The sequence below is a fragment of the Pelophylax lessonae genome (assembly GCF_965119305.1).
Source record: "Pelophylax lessonae genome assembly, chromosome: 2".
Lineage (NCBI taxonomy): Eukaryota > Metazoa > Chordata > Amphibia > Anura > Ranidae > Pelophylax > Pelophylax lessonae.
In genome coordinates, this window is record NC_138769.1 from 146,929,607 (window position 1) to 146,944,636 (window position 15,030).

The window sequence follows — 15,030 nt, forward strand, 5'->3', positions numbered from 1 at the left end:
GGGATGAATCGGCTTGGGACACAAGGAAGGCAACACAATGTCCTCATTCAAATGAAAAGAGAAACCTTTGGGCAGGAATGATAGACCGGGATGAAGAACCACTTTACCCCTTTGAACCACTAAATAGGGACTGCAACAGGATAATGCCGCCAATGCTGATACCCTGCAGGACGAGGTAATAGCCACCAAGCATGTCACTTTCTGGGATAATGTAGGCAAGGGAATCTCACGAATATTCTCAAATGGAGGTTTCTGGAGAACCGAAAGTACTAAATTTAAATCCCATGGCGGCAAAAGAGACCGTACAAGTGGAGCTACATGTTGAACCCCCTGAATGAAGGCACAAACTAAAGAGTGCGTGGCTAGGGGGTTGCTGAAAGAAGATTTCCAGGGCAGACACCTGGCCCTTGATGGTACTAAAGGCCAACTTCTGATCAACGCCCTGTTGAAGAACGGTTAGAATCCGAGCCACAAAAAAGGATTGTGGATGAGCGCCAATCGACTCACACCAAGAAATGTACGCTTTCCACATACGATGTTTTACTTTGCGGGAAGAGGACTTCCTCACCTTCACCATAGTAGGGATCATTGACCCAGACAGACCTCTATCCCTCAGTACCCGGCTTTTAATAGCCAAGCTATTAAAAACAGCGACTTGTAAAGCAGGATGGTAAATCAGCCCTTGGGACAACTGGTCTTCTCTGAGAGGAAGCCCCCAAGGGACATTTAGGGGCACCAGGATGATTGGAAGGTCCTTTCTCGATTCCTCACAGGAACTGCGGAAGAAGCCTGAGTCGAGGATGATACTGGCCTTACCGCGGTTCTTGGACGCCTGCGGCGTCTGCCAGAGGAACCCATGATCTCTCCATGAACTTCGGTATCCTCCTGTGGAGCCAAATCTGCGACTCAGACCCAAGTCCGGTTGTATGTGACCCTGCAAGACATTTAAGTTGCGGGCCAGCCTCTGTCTGTGAGGCTATGTATCGGCCGACCTAGCGCGTAGCTGAAGTCTGCACGTGCTCACTGGCTGGACTGGGGGGGGGACCACTGGATCAAGGTTATCCAGCCCGTCGCCCAGCCCTGCAGTTGAATGTAGCTCTCCCAAGAGAAAAAAAAAACAAAAAAAAAAAAAGATTTAAGGAAGGAAAAAATTGCTAGGACCAGAGATCCCAGCCGGGAGCCTAGGTCCTTACTTCTGACTAGCCAGATTTAAAATGACTACCTAGAGCAGAGAGGGGGGTTATATACCCGCTGAGGACAGCCCATGGGAGTAGTCAGGTGTTTTTGTTCTGCCTAGTCCTACTCCTTGAGGCAATATAACCCACTAGTTATGAATTATGGAGCACTGTGTCAGTCGAATGAAAGCGGAAAAAAGCTTTTCATTGTAAGCACCCGTCAGTGGCAAATGGTTTGTCTCTCTTAACAGATACATAACACTCTAAACTGATACTATTGCAGAAGAGCTTGTTCTTTTGAAAAACACTAACACTAATAATGACTAAAGCCGACCATACATGGATCAAAAATCAGCTGGTTCAGTGGGGACTGGCCAAATTTGAATCCATGTATGGGCACTGTGGTTGTACAGAAATTCATCTACCAATTGACTTCTGTACAACTGCCCTGTCGGGTTTTCCCTGCTTGATCGGGCCAATAGCCAGCAGCACTGATACATGGATTTTTGTAAGATCTTACCGTAAAATCCTTTTCTCTTAAGCTCATTGACAGACGCAGTCCTCTTTGATTAATATCAAATTGGGTTATACTGCCCTCTACAGGAGTAGGACCTAGGCAGAAGAAAACGTTCTGGCCACACCTTAGGGGCAGTCCCAGAGGGTATATCCTCTCTCTCTCTCTCTGCTACAGGATGTCAGTTATGTCACAAAGCAGTGTCAGAGAATTTTACCCAACTCAATAATAGAGGGGCGGGTACTGCGTCTGTCAATGAGCTTAAGAGAAAAGGATTTTACGGTAAGATCTTACAAAAATCCATTTTTCTCTGGCGCTCATTGACAGACGCAGTCCTCTTTGATTAATATCAAATTGGGACGTCCCAAAGCAGTGCCACAAATGAGGGGTGGGATAACGGAAATCAAAATCCAATCTAGAAGGCCCAACCGGCGCCAACTAGAAGTCTTAAAGGCTCATCAGACAAAAAGATGAGACTCCCAACAGAAAAAAACCCTCGAGGTAGACCAACGGTCTCCTCAAATTGCGGCCTGCAGAACCTTGCGGCCAAAAGAGGCATCCGCCGATGCCATCACATTTTGTAAAGGTATGAACCGACGACCAGGTAGCCGCCTTGCAAACCTGAACCACTGACGCCTGATAGCGGAAGGCCCAGGAAGCACTAAGCGCCCGAATGGAGTGTGCCTTAACAGGGAACGGAGGATTCCGACCCTTAATAGAATAAGCCTGTACCACCGTCTGTCTGATCCATCTGGAGATAGTCGCGGCAGATGCAGGCAACCCCTTTTTGGGGCCATCCGTGATCACAAAAAGTGAATCCGTTTTACGAAACGAGTCCGTAGTCTTCAGGTATACCCTGATCGCCTGAACCACATCCAGTAATGCAAACTCCCGATGATGGCTGGGCTTAGGACACAAGGAAGGTAATACAATATCTTCATTCAGATGAAACTCTGAAACCACCTTAGGAAGAAAGGATGGATTCGGACGAAGAACCACCTTATCCCTATGAACCACCAGATATGGGGAACGACAACATAATGCGGCCAGTTCTGACACCCTGTGTGCAGAAGTGATGGCCACCAAGAAGGCCTTTTGGGATAACGTAAGCAAGGGAATCTCCCTAATATTTTCAAATGGAGGTTTCTGAAGAACCGACAACACCAAATTAAGATCCCAGGGCGCCCCCCCTGGATGAAATTCCGCACCAAGGAATGAGTAGCCAAAGGCTTCTGAAAGAAGATTGCTAACGCTGAAACCTGACCCTTTATAGTACTCAAGGCCAGCTTCTGCTCAACCCCCTGTTGCAGAAAAGCCAAGATTCGGGTCACCGAATAGGCACGTGGAGGAAATCCAAGGGATTCACACCACGCAATATAAGACTTCCATGTGCGATGATAGACTTTTCTGGAAGTCGCTTTCCTTGCTTTAATTAGAGTAGGAATGACTGAATCTGACAAACCCTTGTCCTTCAGCACCTGGGTCTCAACAGCCAGGCCGTTAAAGCCAGCGATCGTAAAGCAGGATGGAAGATCGGTCCCTGAGACAGCAGGTCCTCCCTGAGAGGAAGTCGCCACGGGACGTCCGCGATCAGTCTGACCAGGTCGGCGTACCAGGCCCGACGGGGCCAATCCGGAGCCACCAGGATGACTGGAATTCCCTCCACCTCTATCCTGCGAAGAAGTTTCGGCAGCAACTTGAGAGGAGGGAAGGCATACAGTAGCTGATACTGCCCCCACGGGGCGACCAGCGCGTCTGCAGCGTCTGCTAGAGGATCGCGGGAGCGAGCTACAAACCTCTGCACCTTCCTGTTGAGCCGAAGCCCCTGAGCAGATAATCTGCCGAGAATTCCTCCCCATCCGGATAGACTGGCATCCGTGGTGACAATCGTCCAGTAGATCGGGAGAAATGACTTCCCCTGGCTGAGCATCGGAGACCGAAGCCACCAGACCAGAGATTCCCTGGTCCGTTCGCTCAGTCGGATCAGATTGTCCAGGGAATCGGGATTCCGGTTCCATTTGAGAAGAATCTCCTTTTGAAGGATTCGGGTATGGGACTGGGCAAATGGTACTGCCTCGAAGGAGGCCACCATCAGTCCCAGGACCCTCACTCCTGACTAGACAGAAAAAAACTGACATCCTGTAGCAGAGAGAGAGAGGATATACCCTCTGGGACTGCCCCTAAGGTGTGGCCAGAACGTTTTCTTCTGCCTAGGTCCTACTCCTGTAGAGGGCAGTATAACTCAATTTGATATCAAAGAGGACTGCGTCTGTCAATGAGCGACAGAGAAAAGTGTTTTCTGATGGCGCGGATCACCCTCTCAGGACACAATAGGTCAGCAGGGAGGATTTCCCCATTCACATTGAGTGTGTGATTGGGGGAATGGAGTAACAATTCGCAAAAAAATGACTCCTTTATGGACTGCCTTACTGGCTAGATCACCAGGTGAAAATACATGAAAGAAAGCCTAAAAAAGAAAACAATGTAGTTACCACATCTAAAAATTGGTAAGCTGCAATTAAAGCAGGTTTTTGACAGGTACATGTCCCCACTTTCAGGTGACTTGACTTTCAGCCCGTCTTCTCCTTCCCCCACCACAACGCTATTTACAAAGCACATAGCGATTCGCACATAGCGCTTCGCACATGCGCAGTAGGGAACCGGCTGTAATACTGCAAGGCTTCACTGCCAGTGGCACCCAAGACCCGATCGAAAATTCGGCTGGAGTGCCGACTTTGCGGGATTCCTGGACAGGTAAGTGTCCTAATATTTAAGTCAGTAGCTACAATATTTGCAGCTGCTGACCTTTAATTTTTTGGTGGGGAGGGGAGCTGAAGATCCACTTTAAGTAAATATTTGCTTACGGGTGTAATACCACTTTATTACAGGACATAAGAGTCAGCAAGAAGACCACTGCATGTGGTAGGGGAAACCGGTATCTGATTGATTTAAAACTTGTGGCAGAGAGGCAGTGAAGCAGACTACCAGAAAGGCAAGTTACTCCCCTTTATTTTTTAACCAAGTATGCACTTGAACACAAGACCGTGTGTGCTGACAAAGTCACTTTAAGGATAGAAGAAATAGTCTAATTACCAAAGGTGATGCACAAACTAAACTCATTGCTTGCTTTTATTGAATTAATACGCTGTCTTAGGCTTCCAGCAAATCGAGAGATTGTCCCCCCATCCGGCCTAGAGTGGATGGTTTCAGAAGCAACTAAATATTTATGCATACACATCCCAGCTGACACCTGGATCTCTGCACAACTAGTTTCAGGCATAAAAAAAACACAACAAAAAAAAAAAAACACACTACTGTGTTCCATTGATGATGTCTGTTCTAAGCATAAACCTGCACGTCTGGTTAAAATGGCTGTGCATGTTTATAAAATATTTTTATTTCACTATGTCAACAGCTCCTAACAAGTCATACATGTCAAGGTACCGTGCCTATCAGAGACCCGGAAAGAAGAGGTCACAAAAGCTCATGGACAGATGGCAGGCTGGTAGTTGCCCAACCACGAACTCCTTAAGCCATAGGAAGAGGATTTAGGAGTGGCACTTTAGATGCTTCTACACAAAAGCTGAGTGTTGAAGGCGGCACACTGACAATTCTGTGTAAATTTATATCACATACAGCAAATAATGCAAATGTTTCCTCTGAAGAATACATCAAGCAACACATCTGGCACAAGAAAGGTGGCAGAACAAAAAAAAAAAGCACTTTACTTACTGGATCAAAGACTAACATCCTGCAAAGTAGATGAACAGCTTCATGAGTGGCCTGGCTGGACAGTGTGTACAGGACAGGAAGAGATGGCTGTAGAAACAAAACAAAAAAAACACACAGGAGAGGTTACATTCCTGAGTTATGCACAAAAAGTGCTGAATAGCCTCAAATTTCTCCTGTTATGCAAGCTGACTGAAATTACCAATCTGGGTGATGGATGCATGCAGTAAGCCAACGCTGCACTTCTGTCTTCTCAATTTAGTGTAATGCAGGAACTGTATCACACTGAGAATCTTATCATATTTTAAACTTAAATTGCCCTTGAAAAGAAACAGTTTCTGTAATATTTATATTGCTGCAAATCCTATGCTGTATTCTTCCATATATTCAGAAGCTGCATGCAAGAAACAGAATGCCAAACAGTTTACAAAGAAATAAAAGTGTGTGTGAATTCCATGCGGGATCAGCTGGTGTAAGTGCAGTGAATCAGTCTCCATGGCAAATTGACCAATGTATGGGCCTGTGTAAAGTCGCCTAAGCACCAATCTCTTTAGTCTTCTTTGAATTTCATGCACTCTTAAAATATTGGAGATGGGAAAAGATCTTTTTTTATCCTAGCTCAAACACACTGACAAGGAAACAAATTAAAAACTCTTTCTGCCCGCACTATTGTCAAAAGACGGCTACAGCGCGGGCCTAAATTGCTGGGAGGGCGTCCATGTACGTCCTCCCTTGCATGAGCTGCCTGTGGGGCGTGCTCAGCTCACTCTTTAAACAGCGAGTTCATGAGACCCAGCTGATCACATATCAAAGTAAGGGGCCAATCCCTGTCCCTTAACACATGATCAGCTGTCAGCCAATGACAGCTGATCACATGATGTAAAGAGAGCTGGAAATCTGCTTTTTCCACCCCTCATGCTGACAGCGCGAGGAGAAAAAAAAAAAAAGCCGATCACCGGCTTCTGTCAGAGGGACATCGGTCCCGAAGAGAGCCACTGCCGCCTCATCTGTGCCCACCAGTACCGCCTACCAGTGCCCACCAGCCTCGCCTACCAGTGCCGCCCATCAGTACCGCCTCATCAGTGCACATAAATTAAGGAGAAAAATTACCTGTTTGCAAGATTTTATTCCAAACTATGAAGACTTATTTTTGGTCTTTTTTGTTCAGCAAAAAATAAAATCCCCAGTACTGATTAAATACCACCAAAACAAAGCTCCATTTGTGTGGAAAAAAATGCTAAAAATTTCATTTGGGTACAGTGTTGCAAGACCGCGCAATTGTCATTCAAAGTGCAACAGCGCTGAAAGCTGAAAATATGCCTGGGCAAGAAGAGGGTTTAAGTGCAAACTAGGCAAGTGGTTGACCACTTCCATACGGCTGAACATCCTGGGCTTTGAGTGGGCAGGCATCATTCAGATATTTTTTTTTTTTTAGACAGCAATTAACCCCCCCCCCCCGCCACCCACCGATGCTTCTACCGGCTCGCCCGTGCGATCGGCCAGCCGAAGAAGGAATCTGCCGGCGGCAGAAGTACGCCATAGAGAATACCGAGGACCAGATGGTCCCCGTCAGTCTCTATAAATCTTGGAGGTCCGAGTGCGACATTATGACATCACTCCCAGTCTGGCAGTTGTAAATACTGCTGTGGTCTCGGCTGCATAGCCAAGATAGTTTTTTTTTTTTTTTGGATTACAGGCTTTCCAACCTGGAGTAGAGATCTGAGGTCTTATTGACCCCAGATCTTAAAGAGGGCCTGTCATGCACTATTCCTATTACAAGGGATGTTTAAATTCCTTGTAATAGGAATAAAAAAGTGATAGAAAAATGTTTCTCTGCAAAAGCTAGAGCGAGAGAAACAATTCTAGCCAAAGACCTCTTCTGCAACTCTAAACTGATAACCTGTAAAAATTTTTAAAGCGTTGCCTATGGAGATTTTAAGTATCGAAGTTTGGCGCATTTCCACGACTGGGCGCATGTTCGGTATCTATTTACTTGGCCTAACATATCTTTCACATTATGCAAAAAAAAAATTGGGCTAACTTTAGGTTTTTTTTTTTTTTTTAATTCATGAAACTTTTTTCCAAAAAAAAAAAAAAAAAAGTGTTTGAAAAATTGCTGCGCTACCATTTTATTCTCTAGGGTCTTTGCTAAAAAAATAATAAAAAAAATAAAATCACATATTTAGGGATTCTGAGTTATTTTCTAGCAAAAAAAATTGGATTTCTTAAAATCCGTTTCTGAGTTTGCACTCCATAAATCATAAATTGTGGGTTATATTGCCTCCTCCAGGAGAAGAACTAGGCAGAACAAAAAAAAAAACACCTGGCTACGCTCATGGGCTGTCCTCAGCTGGTGTATAACCCCCCACTCTGTTCTAGGTAATCAGTTTAGTAGGAAGCAGTATTAGAAGTATCAGAACTCCTTAGAGGAATGGGTGTTGTGGATGGATTTTACGCAGGGGCGGACGTACAGGGGTCGCCATGGCGACCGGGCCCCGTGCTGCAGGGGGCCCGAGAGGGCCCCCTGTATGTATAGAGAGGAGAGCGGCAAGCGCAGCTGAGACCGGAGCTCCCCGATCCTCAGCGAGTTACACAAACACACAGGCAGCTGATCTCTCTCCCCAGCTTCCTGTGTGTGAGTGCAGACTGAGCAGAGACAAGCACTGAACCCGCCCCTCCCCCTTCCTGTGTTTTTCCTGACTGTCCAGTACACGGAGGAGAGGGGGCGGGACCAGCTCTCTCCACTCTCTACAACATCGCTCTGATCTGAGGTCTGTGATGATTATAACTAATATAATACTGTACTAACTTGCAGGGGGGGGGGGGTATGGAGATGGAGGTGTGTGTGTGTGTGTGGGGGGTGTATGGAGATGGAGGGGTGTATGTAAAATTCCTACCACCCCACTCACTCATCTTCCTACCATCCCACCTGTCATCTTCCCACCATCCCACCTGTCATCTTCATCCCCCTGTCATCTTCCTACCATCCCCCCTGTCATCTTCATCCCCCTGTCATCTTCCCACCATCCCACCTGTCATCTTCATCCCCCTGTTATCTTCCTACCATCCCCCCTGTCATCTTCATCCCCCTGTCATCTTCCTACCATTCCCCCTGTCATCTTCATCCCCCCGTCATCTTCATCCCCCTCGTCATCTTCCCACCATCCCACCTGTCATCTTCATCCCCCTGTCATCTTCATCCCCCTGTCATCTTCCCACCATCCCACCTGTCATCTTCATCCCCCCTGTCATCTTCCCACCATCATCTTCATCCCCCTGTCATCTTCCCACCATCCCACCCGTCATCTTCATCCCCCTGTCATCTTCCCACCATCCCACCCGTCATCTTCATCCCCCCGTCATCTTCCCACCATCCCACCCGTCATCTTCATCCCCCTGTCATCTTCCCACCATCCCACCCACTGTCATCTTCATCCCCCTGTCATCTTCCCACCATCCCACCCACTGTCATCTTCATCCCCCTGTCATCTTCCCACCATCCCACCCACTGTCATCTTCATCCCCCTGACATCTTCCCACCATCACACCCCTGTCATCTTCATCCCCCTGTCATCTTCCCACCATCCCACCCCTGTCATCTTCATCCCCACTGTCATCTTCCTACCATCCCACCCGTCATCTTCATCCCTACTGTCATCTTCCCACCATCCCACCCCCTGTCATCTTCCTACCATCCCACCCCCTGTCATCTTCATCCCCACTGTCATCTTCCTACCATCCATATTGTAAAAAAAAAAAAAAAATGAATTAGGGCTCTTTCACACGGGCGATCCGATCAGATCCGCCTGTCAGTTTTTCAGGCGGATCTGATTGGATCCTCCATGCAGCTCTATGGGGCATCGGATGTCAGCGGAGACACCTCCGCTGACACCCGCTGCCATCCGTATCCGATCCGGTCTGTGAAATCCGGAGGGATGGAAACCCTATTTTTCCATCCGTTCAGGGATCGGATTGGATGAGAGCGGACAGGCGGTCCGCTCTCATCCGATCCCCCATAGAGAGCAGCGGGAGCTGTGACACCTCCCTCTCCGCACTGCAAGCGGAGACGGAGCTGTCATCCACCGGCTCAGCGGGGATCGGCGGATCGATCCCCGCTGAGCAGCATGGATCCGCCTACGGAGGTGGACCGTGGGAAAGAGCCCTTAAGCAAATTCTAGAAAAATGTAATTAAAATAAAAAACTACTGACACTAATGGCAGAACTACCACACAAACATTGGACTTGCGACCGGCCCTGGCGTTCCGCCACCAGGCTGGGAGGGAAGGGCCCCGTCGGGGGGGGGGGGCCCTTTATGGTTTCTTGCATCGGGGCCCTGAGGGTTCTAGTTACGCCACTGATTTTACGGTAAGTACAAAAATACTATTTTCTCTGTCGTTCGACAGAAACAGCGCTCCATAAATCAGAACTAGTGGGACGTCCAAAAGCAGTGACAAAAGGAAAATTAGGGGTGGAGAAAACAACAAGGTTAAAGATAAGAGCCCTTAACCAGGACACAGGAGCTTTAACCAGGTTACAGGAGCCTTGTCTGGAGGGGAAAAAAAAAAAAGGTTTAAAGAAAAAAAAAAACACCCCTCAAGAGGGAACAGTCCCTCTTAAACAGCAGTCTGCAAAACTTTGCAGCCAAAATAAGAATCCGTAGATGCCAAAGTATCTACCTTACAGAATTTTGTGAAGGTTTGCATGGGCGACCAAGTGGCAGCTTTGCAAACTTGCGATATTGAAGCCCGATGATGGAAGGCCCAAGAAGCACTCAGCGCCTGTGTGACAGGGAAAGGTGGATCCTGACCTTTAATGGAACAGGCCTGAGTCGCCATCTGTCTGATCCATCTGAAGATGGTAGCCAAAGAAGCGGCCAGCCCCTTTCTTGGTCCGTCTGTAACAAAGAGTCTGACCGTCAAAAGGACTCAGTAGCTGCCAGATACACCCAAATCGCACAAACCACATCCAAGGTATGCAAAGCAAATTCCTTGGGATGAGCCGGCTTGGGACACAAGGAAGGCAACACAATGTCCCCATTCAAATGGAAGTCAGACAACTTTTGGCAGGAATGACAGACAGGGACGAGAACCATTATCCCTATTGACCACTGAACAGGGACTGCGACAGAATAATGCCACCAATTCCGATACCCTGCAGGCCGAGGTAATAGCCACCAAGAATGACACCTTCTGGGATAACTTCGGCAAGGGAATCTCCCAAATATTCTCACAAAGGTTTCTGGAGAACCAAAAGCACTACATTTAAATCCCATGACGGCAAAAGAGACCATACAGGTGGAGCCACATGTCGATCCCTCTAAATGAAGGTAGGAACTAAAGAGTGCATGGCTAGGGGTTGCTGAAAGAAGATTGCCAAGGCAGACACCTGGCCCTTGATGGTACTAAAGGCCAACTTCTGATCAACGCCCTGTTGATGAAAGGTTAAGATCCAAGCCACAGAAAGGGATCAAGGATGAGCACCAATCAACTCGCACCAAGAAATGTACGCTTTCACATATGATGGTATATCTTGCTGGAAGAGGACTTCCTCACCTTCACCATTGTAGGGATCACTGATCCAGACAAACCTTTATCCCTCAGTACCTGGCTTTCAATAGCTAAGCCATTAAAACCAATGACTGTAAAGCAGGATGGTAGATTAGCCTTTGGGAAAACTGGTCTTCACTGAGAGGAAGCCCCCAAGAGATGTTTACAGCCACCAGGATGATTGGAAGATTCTTGCTCTTGACTCCTCGCAGGGACTGCGGAAGAAGCCTGAGCTGAGGATGATGCTGGCCTTACCGAGGCCCTTGGGACACCTACAGCATCTGCCAGAGGAAGCCTTAACCTCGGTATCCTCCTCTGGAGCTGAACCTGCTCAAGGAGCTGCATGTAGGGCTGTGCAAACAGAACTGTCTTGAAAGTGGAATACCACTAGACTCAGAATCTGAATGCAAATCAGGAGAGAAAACTGTGCGACAGCAGCCAGTGAATCACGGCCTGTTCCTGAAATTTGTTCAGAGGAAGGACCACGCTGGTCAGAATTAAAATCAGACCTAGGTAATTCAATTCCATGGATAGGGATAGGGGGAACCTTAGGTAGTTCAGACATCATTTGTACCTTTGCAGGATTTCTCAAATCTCCTAGACGCTCACCAAAGCAGCATACGGGGCCGGAAACCAGTGAAGAGGTCCCCCACCCCAATTATGGGTGAGGGCAGACTGTCTGCGAGTCCTGAGAAGCTAGCTCTAGGCTTACCAGGCCAGGGTTGCATGGAACCTCCCAGTGAAGATTTGAAAGTTTTATTTCCCTTATTCTCCATCCCAGAAGCACAAAATAATTTTCAATGGGCTGAGAAGGAGGGCCCTCATCTGTGACGAGGTTCCTTCCCTTTCCTGGATTGTGGACGGAAGGTACTCTTAGCCCACATGATATCCTTAATGATGTCATCCAGGGTAGCCCCAAAAAGGCAGATGCCTTGAAAGGGCAGGTCAATGAGAGCTTTCTTAGAGGCTTGGTCTGCGGACCAATTCTTAAGCCACAGTACGCGCCTAATCACCGCCGCTGAAACAAAGTTTGGACAACACAGGACCTGTATCCAAAGCTGCATCACAAAAACTGCAACCGATGGACCAACTGGCCTGCTAAATTAACATAAGCAGCGGGGACCTGCTCTCCCTCCAGGCCATTGGGGGGGGGGGGGAGCAAAAGCTTGGCCTATTCAGTTAGGGTCTGAGACAACAGGGCTGAGGCAAAGACTTGCCGCAATGCCAAACCAACCATAGTGAACATGCTGTGTGCCACAGCTTCCGCTTTGTCAGCCGGGTCCTTAAAGGACAGGGATTCCTCTACTGGGATCATGGTTGCTTTATTCAACCTTAAAAGGGACTCCCCGAAAGGGTAACTTAAGGCAAAACATTTGGGGACCACAAAGTCATTTTGGTTGTTCCCATTCCTTACAGGAAAACCTGTCAAAATAAGGAACATAAGGAAACACCTTTGGAGTGCGAGGTGACTTATGCGTACCAAACGACACAGCCCTGTCTGTGGCTACATCAGCTGTATCCTCCATTTTGAAGTCTCACGTACTACAGTGATAAGTGCGTCTACCAGCGCTTTTTCATTCGCTGCTGCGACCATGGAGGGCATCATCCTCCCTATCGAATGGATCTGGGGGTGTGATATTAAGCCCCCCTGGATGCGCTGCGTCCACGGCGGCATCATGCTTAGAATCAGATGAGACAGACTGAGCAGGGGAAGTCAGGGGCAGTTTCCTGCTGGGCCTTTGCCCACATGCCACTCCCACCCGGGACACTAAGGACTGCAGGGGTTCCGAGGGACCTTCCACCTCCATGAGGGGGTCAGTGGGGGAGATGTGGCCCTGAGGCTCCATAAGGAAAGGAACATCTTGCAGTACAAAAAAATCATCTTTTGGCACTACTAAAGGATCCCCCCCCCCCAAGGCTCAGGGTACCCATTAGCAGAGAGAGAGAGAGAGAGAGAGATAGCCGGGACCCCCAAAGACTCATCCTACCCACCGGAGGAGCGCCGAGAATTCGAACCCAGCATCATCATGAATGCTATCCTTGTTCATATGTCCCAGGCAAAGGAAGAGGCAACTAAGGAGGAAGAGGAGGAGCGTCGGCATCGCCACGAGGCCTCCAGCATCCCAGTGACGTCATCCTTTACATAAACATGGCTGCCAAACAGGGATCAGTTAGACAAAAAGAAAATGACCTGTGATATAATTCGGCTACACAGACATGGCCGCCAACCGGAGACCAGGTAGACTAAGGGAAAATGGCCCCCTGTGACCTCATTCGACTAAACAAACATGGCCGCCAACTGGAGACCAGGTAGACTAAGGGAAAATGGCCCCCATCAGCTAAACTGAAGCATACGGCCAGGATCTTTCCTGCACCCTCTGCCCCCCCTGACACACACTATCCCAGGACCCAGATACAGAGTGGGGATAGTGGGGGAGACACCAGGGGTCTCTGCTGAACCCTCTGCCCTTCGACCCCAACCAGACTCCAGGTCCAGACAGGGGGAAAAGGAGTGGGGGAAGCCCAGCTCAGTGAGAGATTTAGGGATGGGCCGAGAGGCCCAACCGTCCCTGAAGGTTACCTGTGTCCCCCTGAAAGAAAAAGGGGATAGGGGGACTGTACTTACCCTTCCATGGTGCAGGTAATGCTCCAGACAGAACTCTGGGCCACCGAAGTAGGGGAGCTGTCGGCTGAGGGACCGCTGCGACTCAGACCCAAGCCCAGCCATATGCCACCCTGCAAGACATTTAACTCACGGGCCAGCCTCTGTCTGTGAGGCCATTATCGCGGCCGACCTAGCGCGAAGCTGCGGTCTGCATGCGCTCGCTGGCTGGGCTGGGGGGACCACTGAATCTAGATTATCCAGACCGCTGCCCTGCCCGGCAGTTGATTGTAGATCTCCCGAGAGAAAAACAAAAAAAAAAGATGTAAGGAAGGAAGGAAGGAGAAAATTGCTAGAACCATAGATCCCAGCCGGGAGCCTAGGTCCTTACTCCTGACTAAACAGATTAAAACTGATTACCTAGAGCAGAGAGGGGGTTATATACGAGCTGGGGATGGCTCATGGGCGTAGCTATGTGTTTTTTGTTCTGCCTAGTCCTACTCCCGGAGGAGGCAATATAACCCACTAGTTAGGATTTATGGAGCGCTGTGTCCGTCGAATGAAAGCAAAATTATGATTTTTACATGTAGGAGCGAAGTACCAGAATTGGCCCGGCATGGAAGTGGTTTAAAAAAAATATATAAAAATACTGTGCAAATTATACTGACCATGATCTTTGACCCTTACTTGACTCAAACACTAACCCTGGCACTGACCTAGATCAAACCTTGATATAAATAGTTTTAGTGACGGATCACTGTGATAGCCAATCAGAGGCTATCAGGTGACTCAGAACCGGGAGTTCCAGATCAGAATCCTTGTATGTGACGTGGGGCTCCAGGTGAGAGCCCGGTCTCTGTGCTGGGAGTGTGCTGTGCACGAAGACAGATACACACATGCGGCCCCATGGAAAAAAGCCCAGTCCAGTGAGGCTGCATATTTTTGTCGGGAAGGGGTTAAACACATTCAATAAAATAATAATAAAAATAACCCAGGGCCCCACTTACACCTTCTCGATCAGGGAATTTGTGCCGAAATGTAGTGCTGCTATTTCTTAATTGCACCCCAAAACTCTGCTAGCAGACACACATTTTAGTGTGCCAAAACATGTATTACAACACAAAAGGCTCACTGCCAAAAAAGAAAGATGCAGGAGCTACTTTAGTGTGTTTATCATGTGTAGGGTAGCCCATTTAAGCAATAGTCTGTCCTAGGCTGTAGCATTACAAAAAGCACAAAATTCACGAAACATGTGCGTCACACAGGTGCGAATGGGGCCTAAAAGCTAAACTTCAGGTACGGAGTCTAAACTGACAAAATATTTGTATTTCAGTTCATCTAGTCCTGATATTTACACAACTAAACCAGCCAAGAGAATGGACTTTTCACTGCTACAGTTTAAGAACACAAGTCCCCTCCATACTCCCAGTCTGATTGGACAGTGAGTGAGCAGGAAAAGAGACT

At 48.1% G+C, this 15,030-nt stretch overlaps 1 protein-coding gene across 1 annotated transcript in view; it reads right to left on the reverse strand.

Annotated features, from left to right (window-relative positions):
- The window catches only part of NLK (nemo like kinase), a 371,107-nt gene that overhangs the window by 18,773 nt on the left and 337,304 nt on the right, over positions 1-15,030 (reverse strand). Inside the window, exon 8 of the mRNA XM_082244542.1 lies at positions 5,422-5,508. Within this exon, the coding sequence (XP_082100668.1) occupies positions 5,422-5,508 (87 nt within the window). The remainder of the gene's footprint in view (positions 1-5,421; positions 5,509-15,030) is intronic.